Consider the following 22,922-nt stretch of genomic DNA (forward strand, 5'->3'; position numbering starts at 1 on the left):
ATATGGACCCGGGACTTCAGAAAAGCAGACTTTGATTCCCTCAGGGAACTGATGGGCAGGATCCCCTGGGAGAATAACATAAGGGGGAAAGGAGTCCAGGAGAGTTGGCTGTATTTTAAAGAATCCTTATTGAGGTTACAGGGACAAACCATCCCGATGTGTAGAAAGAATAGTAAATATGGCAGGCGACCAGCTTTGCTTAACAGTGAAATCCTTGCTGATCTTGAACACAAAAAAGAAGCTTACAAGAAGTGGAAGATTGGACAAATGACCAGGGAAGAGTATAAAAATATTGCTCGGGCATGCAGAAGTGAAATCAGGAAGGTCAAATCACACCTGGAGTTGCAGATAGCAAGAGATGTTAAGAGTAACAAGAAGGGTTTCTTCACGTATGTTAGCAACAGGAAGAAAGTCAAGGAAAGTGTGGGTCCCTTACTGAATGAGGGAGGCAACCTAGTGACAAAGGATGTGGAAAAAGCTGATGCACTCAATGCTTTTTTTGCCTCTGTCTTCACGAACAAGGTCAGCTCCCAGACTGCTGCACTGGGCAGCACGGCATGGGGAGGAGGTAACCAGCCCTCTGTGGAGAAAGAAGTGGTTCGGGACGATCTAGAAAAGCTGAACGAACACAAGTCCATGGGGTCGGATGCGCTGCATCCGAGAGTGCTAACAGAGTTGGCAGATGTGACTGCAGAGCCATTGGCCATTATCTTTGAAAACTCATGGCGATCAAGGGGAGGTCCTGGACGACTGGAAAAAGGTTAATGTAGTGCCCATCTTTAAAAAAGGGAAGAAGGAGGATCCTGCGAACTACAGGCCAGTCAACCTCACCTCAGTCCCTGGAAAAATCATGGAGCAGGTCCTCAAAGAATCAATCCTGAAGCACTTACATGAGAGGAAAGTGATCAGGAACAGTCAGCATGGATTCACCAAGGGCAAGTCATGCCTGACTCATCTAATTGCCTTCTATGACAAGATAACTGGCTCTCTGGATGAGGGGAAAGCAGTGGACGTGTTGTTCCTTGACTTTAGCAAAGCTTGACACGGTCTCCCACAGTATTCTTGCCAGCAAGTTAAAGAAGTATGGGCTAGATGAATGGACTATAAAGGTGGATAGAAAGTTGGCTAGATTGTTGGGCTCAACGGGTCGTGATCAATGGCTCCATGTCTAGTTGGCAGCCGGTATCAAGTGGAGTGCCCAAGGGTCAATCCTCGGGCCGGTTTTGTTCAATATCTTCATTAATGATCTGGAGGATGGTGTGGATTGCACCCTCAGCAAGTTTGCAGATGACACTAAACTGGGAGGAGATGTAGATACGCTGGAGGGTAGGGATAGGATACAGAGGGACCTAGACAAATTAGAGGATTGAGCCAAAAGAAATCTGATGAGGTTCATCAAGAACAAGTGCAGAGTCCTGCACTTAGGACGGAAGAATCCCATGCACCACTACAGACTAGGGACCGAATGGCTATGCAGCAGTTCTGCAGAAAAGGACCTAGGGGTTACAGTGGATGAGAAGCTGGATATGAGTCAACAGTGTGCCCTTGTTGCCAAGAAGGCCAATGGCATTTTGGGATGTATAAGTAGGGGCATTGCCAGCAGATCGAGGGACGTGATCGTTCCCCTCTATTCGACGTTGGTGAGGCCTCATCTGGAGTACTGTGTCCAGCTTTGGGCCTCACACTACAAGAAGGATGTGGAAAAATTGGAAAGAGTCCAGCGGAGGGCAACAAAAATGATTAGGGGACTGGAACACATGAGTTATGAGGAGAGGCTGAGGGAACTGGGATTGTTTAGTCTGCGGAAGAGAAGAATGAGGGGAGATTTGGTAGCTGCTTTCAACTACCTGAAAGGGGGTTCCAAAGAGGATGCATCTAGACTGTTCTCAATGGTAGTTGATGACAGAACAAGGAGTAATGGTCTCAAGTTGCAGTGGGGGAGGTTTAGGTTGTATATTAGGAAAAACTTTTCACTAGAAGGGTGGTGAAACACTGGAATGCGTTACCTAGGGAGGTGGTAGAATCTCCTTCCTTAGAAGTTTTTAAGGTCAGGCTTGACAAAGCCCTGGCTGGGATGATTTAATTGGGGATTGGTCCTGCTTTGAGCAGGGGGTTGGACTAGATGACCTCCTGAGGTCCCTTCCAACCCTGATATTCTATGGCAGTATAGCAGAACAGCAGCAGTGAATTAAAAACTTAAAAGGTAAATTAAGTAATTTTAAAAACCCTCACACGCCACAGTTCCCTCCATAGGATCAGCCTCCTCAATCCTAGTCTGAGTTGCTGGGATTCAGGATTGAGTACATCAGGGCAGGAATCAGGCTTTCCTTTTCCCTAGCCAGCATTAGTCGCAAACAGATTTTGGCTTTCCAGAGACATCTCTTTACTGGGCTTCTCATGCTTATCCTTCAATAAGTCTTGGTAGTCATATTCAGGGAAGTGTGGGGGTAGTGAAGCAGTGACCAGCAGGCTCCTCAAGTTGCCTGGTTTTGAGTGATTACGTAGTTATGTAAAATCCTGTGCAGCTCCTGTGCAAGCAGGTGTTTATCCAGCACTGTTCAGCATCCCAGTCATGGCCCCTTGTGGACATCTGCCCAGTAAGATCCACAAAACGGTCTTTGTTCTGTAGGCTGGCCACAGGAGCTTCATGCACCAATACTTCTCCCCAAATGGCGATAAGAACCAGCATCTTGGCACAGCTCCAAGTAGTTGCTCAAAACATATTGTAGGACCTTACGCCGCATCATCACAGGTATTGTGATCAACTGGGATCCAGGAGCAAATGGATGAAGTCTGGCTGTGCACCATCTTATAAGCAGGGGTGGCGGCATCCAGTCAACTTGACCGCAGGGCAGAGCATGGCACGCATAGCCAGTGGAAGACTACCAAAGTAGCTCGCAGCAGCATTGCATGCATACAAACAATAGTCCGGACTAACTCGCTTTCCAGCAAAGTTAATTCACTTTGAAAGAGGACTCCACAGTTCATGCTAAATACAGAGTCAGTGTACTCAGGGCCGGCTCCAGGCACCAGAAAAGGAAGCAGGTGCCTGGGGTGGCCAATAGAAAGGGGTGGCACTCCGTCCGTCATCGGGGCGGCACAGCCAGTTTTTCAGCAGCAACTCGGCAGTGGGCCCTGCAGCCCCTCTCTTCCTCTTCAGCGGCACTTCGGTGGCAGCTCAACCAGGCTTGGTTTTTGTTTTGTTTTTTTTGTCCGCTTGGGGCAGCAAAATAGCTGGAGCCGGCCCTGAGTGTACTACAATGAATTCCCTCATGTGTATGCAAGCAATTTCAAAGTGTATTAACTCATATGCTGCAGATTAAACTCCCTATGTAAACAATCAGTTTAACTGTCCTATGTGTAGACATGCCCTCAGTTTCAAGAGAAACTCACATTACTCAGTTCAAAGCTCTGACTTCAAATTTTGAAATATAAAATAAAAGTGATTGCACACTGTGCTTAATTTTAATTGCAAGAGACTATTTAATTAATAAATATTCTCTGTTAAAAACTGCATGTGCATTTAGAATTAGAAAGCACTACACAACCAATTTATTAGGACTCATTAGCAAGAGAGATTGCGTCTGATTTCCTTTCTAACGCTGAAAATCAGACCCAATCTGAAGTGAACACTTAGCTTTCCTTTTTTGAAAAAATAAATCATCAGGGAATACAATCTAAGCCTTCCCTGAAAAATTTAACAGTGTTAAACTCTTGTGTGCATAGCTCAGAATGTTAAACAGACCTTAAGTTCATGAACATTTGCTGATAAAGTCTCTTCTACATTCTCTACAGTGTAAGCACTGAGTCTTTTCAATGCAAGTGGCTTTACCACTCCCTTCCCCTACCCCCCCATCATGTACAGATAGAAAATAGGTAAAACACATATTTATGACGATGATTTTCAAGTTCACACTTTGCTAACTAAACACTCTTAGCTAGAATACATCATACCTTTTGTGGGAAGCTAACAATTTTGAATACACACATTTAAACAAAAAAAATTAAAGTACACCAGTTATTTACTGCTTATTGTCATTGCCTCCTAATTTGACAAAACAAGCTTGAAACTGAACAAATAATATAACTGTATTCTTTGCTTTTACCAGTCAGTAACATGATGCAATAATTTGGAGTATCACTAATAGGCTATAACTCCAGCAAAATTCTTCAGTGACAGAAACAAAGCAATTATTGCCACAAACAGAACTTACTGAAAGAAGCTTCCACGTGATCGGGCGAACCGGTTTAGGAATTCCAGACCAACTCAGCTTCCGTAATTCATCTGTCAAACAAAATCAATTTCATGAGAAGTCAACAACACTTTACTAATGAATATTTATCAATACAAGCAAATTAATACAAAGTTGTTAATAATATTTATCAAAATACAAGTAAAATCAGAATTACACAATATTGCTGTGAATTAAAAAGGTATTGCATATGAGAATCCATACAGGTGCCTAGGAAAAATAGATATTTGGTGTGATAAGGTAGTTTCCTGGTATATTTACCTACTGTTATTTCTTACCATACATGTTGTATATTAATATGCACAAGAGAGACTTGATGTAGGCTCTACATATACTGATGTTGATTAAAAGGTGACAATTAGTAGCAACCCAAACAGCAATGTTTCACTTTCTGATGCTGGAATTTAATCTTAAATTTAAAAAAGTTATTTCCATTTCCAGTCATACTTTATAACTTTATAAACAGTTCTCTAGAGAACTGTTTCCAAGAGAGCATATCCAACACAGTATATCCAACTAAACCAAATACAATACCCTCTAAAACCACTGAACATCTATCCAGCCAGAAGCACTTTCATTACTTTCCTGTACGAATTCTGTGTTTAATCTATAAAATGCATGAAAATGTTGTGAAAACAAAAAAGTATGAAAAATATTTAATGACAAGAGATACATAACAATGCCTGTTAAGAAACCTAGAACTTCAGGATTTAATTATAAGCAAGACAGTCTCTTGCTGCTTCTCATTGTAGGCAGAAAGTGAGGATGAAAATCCTACATTATGGCCAAGTGATTAGATTTATTGATTTAGGTTCTACACATAAATATACACAATTTTTACATTCTAGTCAGTCTTTGAAAACTTCCACCCCAAAAATTGTAATAAGAAAACCCAGAAGTACAGAAAACAAATTATTAGATGATGGGGACTCTGAGGAGACAAAGCAAGTGCCTCCTCTAACTGTGACAGCTTATAGCATATTCTTGACTATTGTTAAATCACAAGGTTTGTCACCACAAGCTAGTGCTGTTGCTTTTTTTAAGAACATAGCTTTGTTCCTGTTGGAGCTCTGGGTTTACTTCCTGTACACAGCTTTCAAGAAGTTTCACAAATGCGTCTTCAAATGTCATTTTTAATGTTCTCTGGATGAGGATTGATTTTTTTTTTTTTAAGTTTTCAACTTTTAAGGGTAGGGAGAGTCACCGTTAAGACAGAAATAGCCATATGTTCTCCTGAACTGGGAGTAAAAACGATGCCCTACCTTCCTCTGCTTGAAATGACTGACACAACCTTAATATTTCTTACAGTTATGTGAACATTTTAAAAGATTTTGTATATTTCAAAAATCCCAAAGTCACTGCTGTGTGCAAAAGCTTTGCATTACTCTATGAAACAGACAAGGATTTTTTTTTTCCCATCTGCCACTTCACTGAGTGGTTTTACTGAATGAGTTGAGTCTTTCCTACTCAAATCGATTTAATTAAATAAATAAAATAAATAAAAGATATCACTCCTATTAGATTTAATGAGATTTTATTTAAAATTACTTGAGTCACCAGTCTTTGAGAAAGCCAATTTTTAAACCTTGTGGGCTGAGTTTATTGGCACAGGTAGTTTCCCTTGGACCAAAACTCTGGAAAGCTACCATCTGTAACTGGGAGATCTCATGCTTAAATGGCTTCAAGTATCATATCTATGCTGATTATTGACAAATTTCTCTCCATCAGCACTCTCTCACTTTCAATCCTCAATCTTAGCTTGTCTCTAACATCTGTTTGGGGTCTTATTGTCAAAGAAAATGAATACTAGCAAAATCAAACTCCTGACATTTCCTCTCAAGCTTTCTCCATTTTCTTCTTTCCCTAATACTGTCAGCAATACCATAAACTTTCCACATAGTTCAGGACTGATGGATGTTTGTGACTTCTTCCCCTCCTTTGCTCCACACTTCCAAGCCATATTCAAATCATTCTTATGCCTCTACATGTACAAGATTCCTCCTTTTCTTCTGCCTCCACATCAAAGTCTCTCATTCAGGCCCCCATAGCCTGCCTCAGCAATGACAAATACCCTCGTCTCTGGCTTCTCAAACATACCCAGTCACTCTTCATTCCATACAAAATGCACCTGTTAAAATTATCTCCATTACTTAGTCTGATTGCATCCCCCACCCCTCCTAGAATTCATCCACTGCCTACCATCTGTTATTGCATCAAGTTGTAATTGCTGGTCACCTATTTCAAGGCTTATATATAAATCTAGTTCTCTACTTATTCTCCTTAGTAAAGCTTCATGTTGCCTTCTGTCTCAGCCAGCGTTATCACCCCCATCATCCCATTTGTTGCCTCTCAAACAGTCATCTTTATCCCTTCATTACCTTCTATGTAAGATTGCACCTTCCTGAATTCATTCATAAGGCCCGTATCTTCACCACTTCAAAATCGTTCTTAAAATCTACTTCTGATATGGGGGGGATTACTAACCTTTCATAACTGTTGTTCTTCGAGATGTGTTGCATTCCACTCTCTGTGTGTGCACACACCCCACAGTCACCAGAAATTCTTTTCTCAGTGGTACTTGTTGGGACAGCTCAAGCGCCCACCACTGCCACACGGTGCTGGTGTTGGTATAGAGGGCGCAGCTGACCTTGAGCCTCCTCAGTTCCTCCTTTCTGGAACCTTCAATGCAGACAGATAGGAAGGCAGGTCGTGGAATGGACATGTGCAACAGATCTTGAAGATTACAAAAGGTGAGAACCCATTTTTTCTTCGAGTGATTGCACATGTGCATTCCATTCTTAGTTAGAGGGACCAGAGTTCTGGTTCTGCAGTACTGATTGACCAAAATTGACATGATCTCTTGAATATTGACTGATGGTATAATGGGAGGAGAAATTAAACACAGATGACAAGGTTGCTGCTTTGCAAGAGTCCAGCAAGAGTCCTGCACTAGGAATGTCGTTGAGGATGCTTACAGTCTTGTGGAATAGGCAGTCAGCTTGTCTGGAGGAGAGACACCTGCTGGATTGTAACATGGGCAGATACAAGAAGTTACCCAAAATTAAATTCTTTGTGCAGGACCTTTCATTCTGTCCGCTTTGGCGACAAACAGCTGGATTGACAGCTGAAATGATTTGGTCCTGTCCAGATAAAAAAAAATCAGTGCTTGTCTAACATTCAATATGTATAGTTGTTCCTCACCCCTATTTCCATGTGGTTTAAGATACAGGCAAGTAAATTGATTGATATAAAAATTTGAAGTGTCCTCTGCAAACTTGCTGAGGGTAAGATCCATCCCATCATCCTGATCATTAATGAAGATGTTGACCAAAACCAGCCCCAGGACAGACCCCGGGCACTCCGCTTGATACCGGTTGCCAACTAGATATCGAGGCGTTGATCACTACCCGTTGAGCCCAACAATCTATCCAGCTTTATATCCACCTTATAATCCATTCATCCAGCCCATACTTCTTTAACTTGCTGGCAAGAATACTGTGGGAGACCATATCAAAAGCATTGCTAAAGGCAAGATATATCACATCCACCGCTTTCCCCATATCCACAGAACTGGTTATCTCATCATAGAAGGCAATCAAGTAGGTCAAGCATGACTTGCCCTTGGTGAATCCATGTTGATTGTTCCTGATCACCTTCCTCTCCTCCAAGTGCTTCAAAATGGATTCCTTGAGGATCTGCTCCATGATTTTCCCAGGGACTGAGGTGAGGCTGTCACACCCATTGGCCCCCTCCCTCAAGGGGTTCCCTGGAGAAGGCAGATCAGCATTGTATATTGCTAATGCTCTTGCAAGCATTGCAGGCTATTTTGGAAAGGGTCAAAGGTGGGAGTGACCGGTCTGTAGCTCCGTGGATTCTCCTTCATCCCTTTTTTAAAGATGGGCACTATATTTCCATGACTTTCTTCTTGTTGCTAACATATCTGTATAAACCCTTCTTGTTACCCTTCACATCCCCTGCTAGCTGCAACTCCAAGTGTGCTTTGGCCTGCTCAAGCAATATTTTTATACTCCTCCCTAGTCCTGACCAAGTTACCACTTCTTGTAAGCTTTCTTTTTGTGTTTAAGCTCACCGAAGATTTCTCTGTAAACACGCCTGCCATATTTACTATTCTTTCTGTACATTGGGATGATTTGTTCCTTCACTCTCAATAAGACTAATTTAAAATACAGCCAGTGCTCCTGGACTCCAGCCTCCCAGGGGATCCTGCCCATCAGTTCCCTGAGGAAGTCAAAGTCTGCTTTTCTGAAGTCCAGGGTCCATATTCTGCTGCTCTCCTTTCTTCCCTGTGTCAGGATCCTGAACTCTACCATCTCATGGTCACCGCTGCCCAGATTGCCACCCACTTCTACTTCCCCTACCAATTCTTCTGTTTGTGAGCAGCAGGTCAAGAGGAGCATGGCCCCTAGTTGGTTCCTCCAGCACTTACACCAGGAAGTTGTCCCCATTGCTCTCCAAAAACTTCCTGGATTGTCTGTGCACTGCTGCATTGCTCTCCCAGCAGATGTCAGGTTGATTGAAGTCCCCCATGAAAACTAGAGCCTGTGATCTGGAAACTTTGGTTCATTGTCGGAAGAAAGCCTTGTCTACCTCATCCTCCTGTTCTGGTGGTCTAAAGTGGATGCTCACCACGACACCACCCTTGTTACTCTTGCCTCTAAACTTTAAGACTCTCAGACTTTTCTCCAGTTTCATACTGGAGCTCTGAGCAATCATACTGCTCTCTTACGTAAAGTGCAACTCCTCCACCTTTTCTCCCCTGCCTGTCCTTCCTGAACAGTTTACACCCATCCATGACAGTGCTCCAGTCATGTGAGTTATCCCACCAAGTCTCTGTTATTCCCACCACATCACCAGTTCCTTGACTGTAACAGAACTTCCAGTTCTTCCTGCTTGTTTCCCAGGCTTCTTGCATTCGTGTACAGGCACCTAAGATAACTAGCTGATTGCCCTACCTTCTCAGTAGGGATCAGGAGGTCTCCCCTGTTGCACCCTCCTTGGTATCCCACTTACCTCAGGGCTTAGGTCTCCACCTTCGGAAAACCACCTTCCAGGAAAGGTGTAGTAAGGAGCATGTTGGTCCCACAAGTTTAGATAAAACTAAGTTCAACTCTCCGGGGGAAACAGGCTCCCTTATTTGAGGGTACAATCTTTCCAGGCCTTTAAGGAATCTAACTGTCATGTCATTAGAAAAAACAGAACAGTTATCCACATGAGGATGGAAAGCGGATATTGCTGCCAGGTGAACCTTAATAGAAGAAATAGCTAAGCCTTGCTGTTTCAGATGCAGCAGACAGTCGAGTATTTACTGGATGGATGAATGCACTGATGAGACTCTGGTTTGACAAGCCCAGACAGAGAACCATTTTAACAAGTAGGCTGACCTGTTGGAGGGCCTGTCTGCTATCTAGTAAGACCCAGCAAACTTGCTCTGAGCAAGCCTTCTCTTTGGGATTTAACCATGAAACTTCCAGGCCATTAAATGAAGGAACTGCAAGTTCAGGTGGAGCAGCTAACTGTGGTCCTGAGAGATCAGATGCAACAGGAGTGAGATTGGAGTCACCGCTGAGAGGGCCAACAGAGTGGAAAACCACTGTTTGCGAGACCATCCTGGTGCTAATATTAATTAATTAATTTAATTATGATCTTCAGTAGCACTCTGCATAGGAGTGGGATTGTGGAAAAAGCAAAATAAAGCTTTCCTATACAGGGTACCAGGAAGGCTTCTGTGACAGAACCCAGGCTGTGGCCACGTATAGAGCCGAAATGACGACATTTTCTGTTGTACTTGTTCACAAATAGGTTTATTTGGGGACTACGGCACTGCTGGGAAATGCATCTGACTACATCCAGGTGAAAAGAGCACTTGTGGTGACTGAGGAAGACCTGCTCAGGCAAACTACTAGCTCATTCTGCACCCCTAGAAGGTAAGATGCCTTGAGGTTGATTGAATGGACTATGCAAAATTCCCATTGGTGAATTGCTTTCTGACACAGGAAGAATGATCGAGCTCCTCCCTATCTGCCGAGGTAAAATATCACTGTGATGTTGTCCATAAGGACAAACAGGTTTCTCCCCCAAAATGAGGTAGGAAAGCCTGTCCGTCAGAGTCACTCTGGAAAGACCTCCAGTTGCTAAAATACTGAGCAGGTAGCGAGAGGATTCTTTTACTTCCTCCACATGTAGGCCCAGACTTAAGGCAACCCTCTAATGATTCCTAGTGCACCTTATAGTCATCTGGGGGAGGCAACATGCCTGCCTGCCCCCCCCCCCAAGATTGCCTCATCAGGGGAGGAGGAAGGAGGTGGCCAGCACTGGCTTGGATGCTCTTCCTCCCTTTATTGATCTGCAGCGTTCTGTGGAGCCAGCTCTTGGAGTCTGGTACCAGGCTCAGTACTGCAAGCAGGAATGGCATTTCCAAGATCACCGAACAGGAGTGCCTGGAATATAATACAGAGTGGGGGAAAAGCCCTCTGGACAGTCGTAGGCTCCCAAGACCTCCTGGCCAACTACTCAATGGCATGCCTGCGATAGGATCCATGGAACGGTGGAAACATTTGGAGGAGGAGCAGCAAGCAAGCAGCTCCAAAGATGGGAAATGTACGACCTGACCTCAGATTTGGAAGACGACTCTTTCCGCTGACAACAGTGGTGTACTTCCAGACAGTGCTGGCGACTGGTGCTGAGGCCCACAAAGCAGCAAGCATTGGGGTACCTTTGATGGTACCAAAGGGCGAGCAATCGGGGTACATGAGGCTAGCATAGTACCAAGTGTTGTAAACGCCTCCAGCGTGGTCAGTATGGTGGGGTGTCGCAGATGCAGAAGGGACTCCTTCGGCTCCAGACTTGATGGAATCTACCAAGGTGCTGGAGTCAATTGTGCCATCTTCAGAGGAGTGTTTTGACTTAGACTACACTCTGCTCTTATCCCCTTGCCTAGCAGACTTCGATACCAAGGTTCTCTCCCTTTAGGCAGTGCACTTCTTATGCCTCTACTTAGACACTGGGGATGGTGAGTGGTGTCAGGACTCAGGGAAAGTAGGAGGAGCACTCCTTAACAACTCCGAGACACTTGGTGCCAAGTCCGACTCACCTGGCTCGGATGAATAGAAACTATAGCTTGGCTTCACAATCTTTTTCCTGCGAGGTTTAAAGTCCCTGCACGTTTGGCAACACTCTCCAATATGAACTTCCCTGTGGCACCTCAAGCAATTTGAGCGCACAAGCATAGCCTTCGTGTAAGAAATGCAGGGCTTGAAGCCCAGTGACTGAGGCATCCCTCAGCACCTGGGAGTCAACCGAAAACCTCAGCTGGTAAAAAACAAGCTAAACAGTAATAACCTTAATAACACTATTTACCATACAAGAGAACATTGTCCACTGAGGGAGCTTGCAAATGCAAGAAGAGCAATTCCAGTGACTGTCAAAGGCAGTAAGAAGGAATGGAAGGGGCTCAGGGTTTCCTGGGCCCTTTATACCGATGCCAGAAGTGGGCAGCTGCACACAAGATGCTCAAGAAGGGCAACACGGGGGGGGGGGGGAGGAGGGAATTCAGCGGCTGCGTGAAGAGAACGAGCACCCTTTTGAGTGATTGCGTTCTTGAAGAGCCTATAATGCATTCATTTGTATAAAAAATCCTTCTGTCATTCCCCTTTCTTACCCTACTCATCTGTTTCCCTCTCTATTCCTAGGATTGAGCTCATCAGGGAAGGGAATGTCCCTTGTTTAAACGATAAATTCCTTGCGCCATTATGGCATACTGTAAGGAAATAAAATAATCCAGTCTCCCAAGTCTCTCCATCCCAAATGCCATTTTTCCTATTGCCTCACCAGAAGACCTCTTCTATCATAGAATCACAGAAGATTAGAGTTGGAAGAGACCTCAGGAGGTCATTTAGTCCAACCTCCTGCTCAAAGCAGGACCAACCCCAACTAAATCATCCCAGTCAGGGCTTTGTCAAGCCGGGCATTAAAAACCTCAAAGGACAGAGATTACATTATTTCCTTTCCTAATCCATCTCAGTTTAGAAACTACCCCTTTTACTGAGATCTTTCCTGCAGTGATCCAATCTAACTCTTTCTCCTAGTATACTATGGCTCCCTCAATTCTCCCGTGCACCTCATGTGCACGCTTACCTGTTGCTCCCACTTTCAGCTCCCATTTCACTCTGTGTCCACATCCTTTTGGGCCATGTGACAGAGTGCTAGCTATGAAAGCCTGAGTCAGCACTCTGTTCACAACAGCTACAATCAGGCATAGCAGATTGGAGCTAACCAGGCAGACCTGTGCCCAATTTGTGCGTGGGGCAGGGCAGAAAGGCTAATTAAGCCATTAGCCAGAACCCACAAAATAGGCACAGAAGGAAGTGAAAAAAGGGGAAAGCAGGCAGTGAGAGGGAGAGAGAGATTGCTTTCCCCCTGCTTGTAAAGATATGCTGTGAAGTTGGTGGGACTCAATTATAAATAAACTTCACAGGGTGTTGAACCAGCAAAAAGGGTCTTTGCGTGGTTTGTAGACTGAGACAGAAGCAGGACTGAGGAGAGCTTGTTACAGGCCACCTCTTAATCCTGCTTTATTTTCTCACTCTTTGCCTTTGCTAGGCCAGAATATCAAGTACCCAGTATATCAACAACCTTAATTTTTGAGTATTTGATTTTGCAAATTTAACATTCATTCAATGTAGTTTATGATGCAATTCAAAATACACACTAGATTAAGTCAAGCTTTGTTTAACATATGCCTGTTCATTACCTACTTTTTATTTAATAACAAGGGGACCAATGGGAAAGTTGTAATCAGTCACAAAACCGAAGGTAAGAAAGCGTTAAAGTGTGTCAAAAAGAAAAAGATGAGATTGTGGGGTGGGGGAAGGGGAGAGAGAGAGAAATTTTTCCACAACTATGTCAAACAGAAACCCAAATATTGACAATGCACTTTAAAATCTTAACACATGTTGGCAACATAGATGCTCAAACAACAATAGTGTATCCTACAAACTTTCAAGAACACGTATGTTTTACACATTTTGATGGGACTTAATTTTGTAATTTGAAGCTGCAAACATTGATGACATTTTTTCAAGCAGTTAATTTAGAGTTTATGAAAGTTAATTTCTTACACTTACAGCACAGATATTGGATATTTGATTGCATTTAGGAATTTTTACACGTGCAAAATCTCAGTCAAATTATGCTACATATTTTATCTGAAAGACACTGACTCCATTTGGCTGGATATGTGAAATATAAACAGTTATTTTTTCTAATTTGCTGTGGTTGAATAGTTTTCTCCTTATTCTCTGTAATGACTGAAATGTGTATATAATTTTTTGTAATGTATTGCAGAAAATATTCCATCGTAAACAGGAAAAGGTGATTGTAAGACAACAAAAAATTGGTACGGCAACTCAAGCATAAGCGTACAATCTGAAATTGCATTTAATTCTTGTTTTTTAGAAAATAACTCCGCTAAAAAAAAACCACATACTAGTGTCCCTTTACAAAACATTTTACAACTTATGCAAAGTATAGTACTGTATTACACATTTTGAAATTTTTTTTCCTAAAATTATAAAGATTTAGAAGACATTTTGTTATAACTGGCATCCCTTTTCAAAAGAGCCAACAGAATCTACTGAACATTATGTGGTACACAAAACTACAAATCAAACAAAAGCAAGTTCTAAATTGACAAGTATTACCAGCTGAAATTGAGTATTTACAGTTAGTTTAAAAATCCTGTTGCAACCAAAAAACCTGTAGCATTAGCAAGATAGGCAACAAAGTCATTCTTACTGAACTGAACGGTAAAGCAAGATAATTCCACCCTTCACTGAACAGTGATTCCGGACCAGTGATTCCAGCCTTTTTTTTTCCATTTGTCCACAAGCATCTCTGTCGTTGTCTTCCACTATTCCATACAACTACAAACCCCCTCCACGCCCAAAGTAAGTTTGTAAAGCCACTAACTATACTGTCCATCATCAGATCCATCAATACCCAGGAATTACTTACAGGAAAAAATATTTAAGTTCATAAAAGTTAGATATAGGTACCCATGCTATATTCTAGGAATCTATCCAACAGGTTAACATATACAATAATATAAAAGGACTGCCCATGAATACAGTGACCCAGCTCTCAGCCCAGTCCTGCCAGAAAAGTCTGGGTAAAGAAAAAGACAACATGGGTTTGCAGTGTCCCAGTAGGTCAGCAAATCAGGGTTCTGGCAGAAATGGGAAGAAGAGAAGGGTTCCAGAACAGAAAACTGGAGGAGCCCTCACAAGGAACAGCCTGCCTGCAGTTCCATCTCATTTATACCAAAGGAGCTCCTGCTTAAGTGACTCTGCTGATCACAACCACTGCAATATGTCATGGGGAGAAAAACATTCTCTCAAGTAACCAGATCCCAAAATCATTTAGGGCTTTAGACATTGAAACCTTGAATTACACCCACAAGCTTGTTAGAAGCCAGTGCAGATCCAGGGGTGCTAGTAAAATGTGCTCCCATCACGCAATTCCACTTAAAAAGCAGGTCTCAGCATTCAGCTTGGGAATGGTCCCATGGTGCACAGCACCTGATGCAGGATGGGTACACAGACAATGGAAGCCACCAACAGCTATTTTATTTTACTTATTTGTTTTTGTTTTGATACAGGATATAAATCAAGATAGACTTGAAACCATCAAATTGTGCATACAGCAGGTCAGATCCTCATACAGGGTAAGTTGGCATAGCGCCATTCAAATCAACTGAGCTACACAAATTTACAGCAGCTGATGATTTGCCCGCAAAGGCACGCAAGCACAAATCCTTATGACTCTTCATTTTGTCTAGAACTCTTCAGGGCAGGACAATGTTGGTACAGCAATTCCCAATGAATAAGTGGTCGTATTGAATAAATTCTCATTTATACTACTACCTTTTTTATTATATTTTAAATGCTTTAGTTGTATTCATACAGGCTAGATTTTTTTTTTTTTTAAGAAGAGTTTAGATGACGTCACAGACTTCGCTAGGTAAGCCACTCCACTTGAAAAGGGAAGTTCTCTATTCACTGTTGGCAAGTGGATTTGTCAAGCCCCAATTATAGCCCTTCTCACTCCTGTATTACTTCTATCAACCTAAAGAAATTCTCCTTTGAGACTGAAATTTTCCATGCTTGATCTCTTCCCAGAGGTGATTTGAAGAAATTCACTACAGTCTTTTAAAATGTGCTTAAAATGGTTGTTTTGCATTATATAACTAAATTGCCACTTCCTCCCCACCCCCACATCAGTAACTCAGTAACAGCTCAACTTTGAAACATAGCATATAAGTGGCTCTATTGAAGAGTAATATATGACCTAGTTTGAAAATTTGAGCACCCAAAAACTGTCCTGGAGACATGCAGCAAAAAACTAAGATTGGGATTTCACAATTCAAAAGAACTGTGTATGTATTTTCCCAGAAGCTTTCACCTTAGCTCTTTGAACTAGCCACAGCATGTCTAAGAAAGGGACGCGTGTGCAGAAGGTTCACAGGTGCAGAAGGGGCCTTTATAGTTTCTGATAAATATCGGAACTTTTCCTTGGGGGAAATACATCCTAATGCCAAACCTTTAGGCTCTGTATATACAATGGCCACATCTGAAAATGTCAACATTTGTGCACTTTTACCATACAAAATACTAGTGTGGTAAATCTAGGTCAATGCTGATTTTTCATATAGCAACCTCTGTACTTCTGGAGAGTTGGAGAAGTTCTGAATGTTTTTGTTAAGTATATGATGCTATTTCAACATGATGCATTACACTGTGCATGGAGAGTGAATGTAGGGTTTAGATATTGTCTGGTAGAAGGGAAGATCTTTAATAGTATGAAAAGAATATAAATTTGGAAGTTGTGTTTCAAATGATTCAGCCTTGTGAAATTCTACTTGCTGGGAGGAAGAGTATAATCCTCACAGTTTGCACATTTGTGCTCTGTTTGGCCAGTATATAATGTAACTAATTCCTACATGTATAATCCTCTTCCATATAATTGTTGGTGGATGTTTAATCAGGATGTCTCTTGAAGACACTTCACTGAAGTTTGTCCATTACAGGTACATCTATTTGTTTCTCATTACTCTGCACAATGAGGAGTGCGTTTGAACTGCAACCAAAGGAAAAAACTGTTACTTGATTTTAAAACGTCCAGTGATCCAGTAAGTTTTAACCATTGTGTTGCAACTTTAACACATTTATAACTATGTGCATGATCAGCAAGAGCATGAAACAAAGGTGGAATTTGAGTATCTTGGAATATTCCAGTGATACCTTACCTTGTTTATTATTTTTCTTTAAAAAAAACTAAGAAATTAAATGCAAAATGCCATACCACAGAAATAAAGTTGGAAATTTGAAATCATAGGATGTCAGGCAATCTAAAAAGTAGTACAAACATTAACTCAGTGGAGGTTGCATTAGTGGAGTGTGTTGCTGTTTTATCATTAAAACGTTTAGCTTAATACTGTACTCTTTAGGTTGTTATAAAATTAATCAAGCATGCAGGGTATACAATGTGGTCAATTTAAATGTTTCAGGAAAAGCAAACAAACTGCTGAACTGCCGACAAGCTCATGACACATTCATAGCAATAAAACAAAAATCTTGAAAAGAAAAACACTACTAAAATGATTTGAGCTAAAGTTCACCAATCACGTTTTCATTTTATTGCATCCCAGTCCTGAGTGGCTGTACTGTCTATTTAGACTGAAAGTTCTTTGGGGAAAATGACTGTAGGCACTCAAGTCCCATTGACTTTCAAACAGGACTCGATCTAATTCCTTAAGCTCCACCAGCATCTGCTTGGGTCACTCCCCTGACTCAACTTCAGTCAGCCCTTGCCCCCACTCTTCAGACTCTTGTTCCCCACTCCTTTCCAGTGCTTATGGTCTCCCAGCCTTTTCCCCCATTCACTGTAGGGTGGTCTCACTCCCCATATTACCAAAAGTCCTCCCCCAGCATTGGCTGTTAGCCAAGAGATTTTGATGGGTCTTCAAAACCTTGAACAGCGACTAATAAATAGCACCTTGCATAGAAACAGTAAAGAGCCACAATTACAAATCTCAAGAATTGAGAATCATTTAAAGGAAAAGAGAGTAATCAAAATATATGCACAAGAGCTTGCTAGGGAAAAAATTGAATTTTTATTCTTCCCTCCCAAAGAGGACTAGAGATAGCAAACTCAGCGTCTTCCATATTGCACTCCTGAAGTTTAAATTAATAAATGTAACTGCTGTATCAAGTTCATGTTCTTCTTAGCACCTGCAATTTATATGGATTGGAAGAGGGTGATCTGGACATCAGCAAAGTTATAGTACTCAAGATGAGGAATTATGAGGGCCTAATGTGAATTTAGTGTAGTTGCAAGGTCTGATTTCAGAAGCATCACAGAAGCAGCAGCCGAATTTGAACACATGAGTTAAGGGACAGGGAGAAGTCAAATTTGACTCCCATGTCAAGGTCTGAGTGAAGGATAGTGTTGTCATCTGTGCTATTTTCACTGAGGGAACAGGTAGAGGAGTGGGACTCATTTAGGAAGAAACTAAAGAGCTCAGTCATTTTCAATGTAAGCTCATGGGGAGACATCCAAGAGGGGCTGTAAGAGTCCTAGAGAAAAGATGGTAACTGATGTGAGAGATCACCCTGAGAGATGATCTACAGAGAAAAGAGGAAAGGACCCAGGACAAAGGGAAAGGACCCGAGAGACACCCACAGAGACTGGGAGAGAATCCACTGCAAGACGCTGAAGAAGCAAGCAGAAAGATAAGAAAACCTGAAAAACTAACAAAAGCCATAGAAAACAAGACCTCACTGAGGGTGTGATCAGTACCAGAAGCAGTAGTGAGATCAGAATACAGACAGATTTGGGCAGGGACAGACTGTCAAGAACAGTTTCAGTGAAGGCATACAGGTAGAAGACTGACTGGATAGGGTCAAAGAGAACTGAAAGATAGAAAGATAGATGAAAAAAAGAACAGAAAAAGGTTAATAGCTGGAAGGGTGAGTTAGGGTTTTTTGGTTTTGAGACAGGCAGAGAATGCCACAACATGGAGATCCTTAGCTGACCATAGTAAGAATCACAGAATCATAGAATATCAGGGTTGGAAGGGACCTCAGGAGGTCATCTAGTCCAACCCCCTACTCAAAAGCAGGACCAATCCCCAATTAAATCATCCCAGCCAGGGCTTTGTCAAGCCTGACCTTAAAAACTTCTAAGGAAGGAGATTCCACCACCTCCCTAGGCAACGCATTCCAGTGTTTCACCACCCTCCTAGTGAAAAAGTTTTTCCTAATATCCAACCTAAACCTCCCCCACTGCAACTTGAGACCATTACTCCTTCTCCTGTCCTCTTCTACCACTGAGAATAGTCTAGAACCATCCTCTCTGGAACCACCTCTCAGGTAGTTGAAAGCAGCTATCAAATCCCCCCTCATTCTTCTCTTCTGCAGACTAAACAATCCCAGTTCCCTCAGTCTCTCCTCATAACTCATGTGTTCCAGACCCCTAATCATTTTTGTTGCCCTTCGCTGGACTCTTTCCAATTTATCCACATCCTTCTTGTAGTGTGGGGCCCAAAACTGGACACAGTACTCCAGATGAGGCCTCACCAATGTCGAATAGAGGGGGACGATCACGTCCCTCGATCTGCTCGCTATGCCCCTACTTATACATCCCAAAATGCCATTGGCCTTCTTGGCAACAAGGACACACTGCTGACTCATATCCAGCTGAAATTAACCAGAAATTAACATTCTGAAGGGCACTACAGGAGTTTAGTCTGCCTGCAACTCAAAGGGTCAAAAAACTTGGAGATCCAATAATATGACTCCACCTCATATGACATTTTTAGAAAAAAGATTTACTATAATCTAAGTGAAAGATTATGAATTTATGCATTACAGTTTTAAACACATGCACAAGCAGAGAGAGCCTAGTAATATTTCCTAACAGCAGCAGGAACCCTTAGCTTCATTTATAAGCCATTTAAAAACAAAAGCTTTGTCAGATGCAACTCCAATATTGTAAGCCTTGAGTGAACACCAAGAGCAGCAACTATTGAGAGATATTAGAAGACTGAAAATGAAGGACCAATGAAGTAGTAAATTAGATATGTCAATATCCAGCTGCGGGAGGTTTCAATTACATACAAGACTAGACGTCAAACGAAGTCTAGCAATCTAGCACTGAAAGGTAAAACTGAATATGACAAACACACACCTTTATGGACGCCTCAAGCCCAAAAAGGCAGCCACCCAATCAGAACAAGTAACAGCAAAATAAGTTTGTGATATTAAGAACTGCTTCAGAAATATCCATTTTACATAGTCTATGTACACAGAATGAAGAAACAAAATTTTCCCTTAACTAAACATGATTACATCTGTAAAAATAGTTTTGGAATCTAACTGTGAGCTCCAGAGTTGGATGAAGAATGAAGGCTCTCCAGCTTCAAAAAGAAAGTGATCTACAACTGTGCTTCCTACTGTTCCATTAGTCATTTTGGACTATTTATTGTTTACCTGTTCCGATCTCTTTTATATTAGCATTCTGGTTTAAAGAAACAGATTGTATGCATCAGTTTATAGATTTTTCCTGCTAACATTTATTAAAAACTCATTAGGATTTTTTGCTACAATATACTAAATATACATACTATTTAGACAAAACTATAAAATAGAAAGTACTGTACATAAAGTAAAACAAAATAAGTTGAAATAAGTTGAAACGAACAGTTAAGCTGTTTTTAACACTTTGTTTAGTAATTAGCCAATGCAAAATCAGAATAAATATTTTAAAAACCCTTAGGCCTGGTCTACACTAAAAATTAGGTAGCTTAACTAGGTCACTGAGGGGTATGAAAAATCCACACCTATGAGCAATGTAGGTAAGCCAACCCAAGTTGCCATATAGACAGCACTAGGTCTATGAAAGAATGCTTCTGTCAACCCTAGCTACCACCTCTTAGAGAGATTATCTACACCAGGGGTCTCAAACTCAAGTGACCACGAGGGCCACATGAGGACTAGTGCATTGGCCCGAGGGCCACATCACTGACACCCCACCCTTGCTGCCCCCGGCCCCTCCCCTACTCCACCCCTTCTATGGGGCTCCACCCCTGCCCCCCCTCTTCCCACCCTTTCCCTGCCACATTCCAACCTCGCCCCCTCCCTGCCTCCAGGGGGAGCAGGAGGGGTGCCGGGTGTGGCAGGGGCCTCAGGGCAGGGAGTTAAGGTGCAGGAGATGTGCAGGGTATGGCAGGGGGCTTAGGGCAGGAGTTGGGGTGCAGGGTGCAGGAGGGGTTCAGGGTGTGGGCTCCAGCCTGGCGCCACTTACCTAGAGCAGCTCCGGGGTGGCAGCAGCATGCACCGGGGCCAGGGCAGGCTCGCTGCCTGCCTGCCCTGGCCCCGTGCCACTCTGCTCCGCTCCAGGAAGCGGCCAGAACCACGTCCCTGGGAGTGGGGGAAGCGGGGGGAAGACACAGCTCCATGTGTTGCTCTTGCCTCTCCTCCAGGTACCTCCCCCGAAGCTCCTATTGTCCGCAGTTCCCCGTTCCCGGGCAATGGGAGCTGTGCCTAGAAGAGAGAGAATGCACAGAGCCCTCTGTCCCTCCGTGGCCACAGGGGCATGGTTCCAGCCGCTTCAGGGAGCGGTGCGGGGTTCGCAGCACCACAGGGTAGGCAGAGGGGCATGGGGGAGGGAGGCCGTGGGGAGCTTGGCAGGCCGCACGAAAAGAACCCCACAGGCCGTGGGTTTGAGACCCCTGATCTACACCAATGGGAGAACCCTTCCCATCCACGTAGATGGTGTCTACACTTAAGTGCTAAAGCAGTGGAGCAGGGGTGCAACGTTAGCATTTCAAGAGCAGACAAGCCATAAAACACCAAAACAATGTTTTTATTAAGAACATCCCTAGCAAAAAAAAGTTCCTCCTGAACTTTGTAGCATGTTGGCAGAGAAGCATGCATGGCCATATTGCTACCGCCTATTCTGTTGATAAATAAGATTCCAGCAGCTAGGATCAATCGCGCTAGGTTTGGCAAAAACAGATCAGTCCATTATACAGTTGTTCCTAAAGAAGACTTCAAATATTAGAATGATGGGAACTCATGAACATCGGATACCATTACAAATAATCAGACCAAACCTAACTGGAGAAAAAAATATCTGAAGTTCCAATATTCATTCTCATTTTTCAGACAGATTTTCAAACATGTCAAAGACACTTGTAATGTTGAAAGAGAACATTTGAAGAGAGTGTCTTTTGAGATTGTAAAACTTCATATTTTTGCAGAAAAACACTACAAAAATTGTTCACTACCATGCTTTTCAAAAGCTATTTTGTAATCAGAATTGTGTGTCAGCTCGGTTTTTATATAAGAGAGCAAAATGCAGCCCTTATTTTCTAATGGTTGCTGCAAACTGACCTCTGAGGTTTCTACTGCACTTGCATAATGATGGAAGAAAATGTGCATTAGTGTATAATGTTTCTCCAGTAAGACCATGAAAGCATGTAGAGTAAATTGAATAGTCAACTAGAGCAGTGGTTCTCAAACTTTTTTTTCGCAGATTACTTGAAAATTGCTGAGGGTCTCAGCGGACCACTTAATGATCTTTCCAAATGTTGTTTGTACCACTAGCTAACTATTGTAAAGCACTTTGGATAAAAGCGCTATATAAAAAAAAACCTTAAACTTCTTTCGTTCTACAAATAAAAGCACACTACTCATATTTTAATATCAATAGTCTTACCTTTCAAATGTTATGGATGTGCCCTCTGTCCCCCGCTGAGGCAGCCCCCAAGCTGGGGCTAGGAAGGAGGGCCATCACTCCCCAGCAGCCACAGCCTTGGTCAGTTTACTATGTCGCTCAAAGGTGTGGATTTTTCACACCTAAGCATAAACACTGATTTACTCAGATCCCAGAGATGCTCGACCCCCGATTCTCCCCAAGCCCCACCCTCACTCTACCCCTTTCCCCAACCCTCCCCACCCCTTCCTGCCCCCCCCACCCCAGGCTCAGCCCCCACTCCTTCTCCCAAGCCCCTATTACCACCTGCCCCTTCCCACTCCTGCTCCACCACTTCCCCGCCCCCTCCCCCACCTCTTCCTGCCTCCCACTCATCCTTCTCCTCCCTAGCACCTCCTGCACACCACTGAACAGCTCATCCGGGCGGGCGGAAGGCACTGGGAGAGAGGGGGAAGACCTGATGTGTGCAGCTGACAGTGGGTGCTGAACACCCACTATTTTTTTCCCCCGTGGGTGCTCCAGCCCCAGAGCACCCATGGAGTTGACGCATATGCCCCTGAGCAAAGTAGCTGGTTTAATCTAATTTTTAGTGTAGACCAGAACCCAATCACTGATTCTACCTCCTCAACAGATTTGAATTAAATGACTATTTCCACTGAGACCTCTGATGCTGAGGTGATTACAGAGACCTATAAGAGTCACACAATGGTATGGTGGCACCCCCTCAAGTGACACATGGCCATGGCCTTCATAGGACTTATCGGTCAACCTCTGGTAACGATAGAGGGGAAGGAACTGTCAATAGCCTTTGATTTTTGGAAAGTCAATATGGAAATCACATGCAATCAGTTTAGATTTCTAATATTACTTCTGTAA

At 42.8% G+C, this 22,922-nt stretch overlaps 1 protein-coding gene across 7 annotated transcripts in view; it reads right to left on the reverse strand.

Annotated features, from left to right (window-relative positions):
• The window catches only part of TBC1D22A (TBC1 domain family member 22A), a 454,341-nt gene that overhangs the window by 377,868 nt on the left and 53,551 nt on the right, over positions 1–22,922 (reverse strand). For all 7 annotated transcript variants that reach the window (XM_075124482.1, XM_048836262.2, XM_048836263.2 and 4 more), the window contains one exon: positions 4,215–4,285. In XM_075124482.1, the coding sequence (XP_074980583.1) occupies positions 4,215–4,285 (71 nt within the window). The remainder of the gene's footprint in view (positions 1–4,214; positions 4,286–22,922) is intronic.

Source organism: Caretta caretta, chromosome 1, assembly GCF_965140235.1.
Source record: "Caretta caretta isolate rCarCar2 chromosome 1, rCarCar1.hap1, whole genome shotgun sequence".
Taxonomy (NCBI): domain Eukaryota; kingdom Metazoa; phylum Chordata; order Testudines; family Cheloniidae; genus Caretta; species Caretta caretta.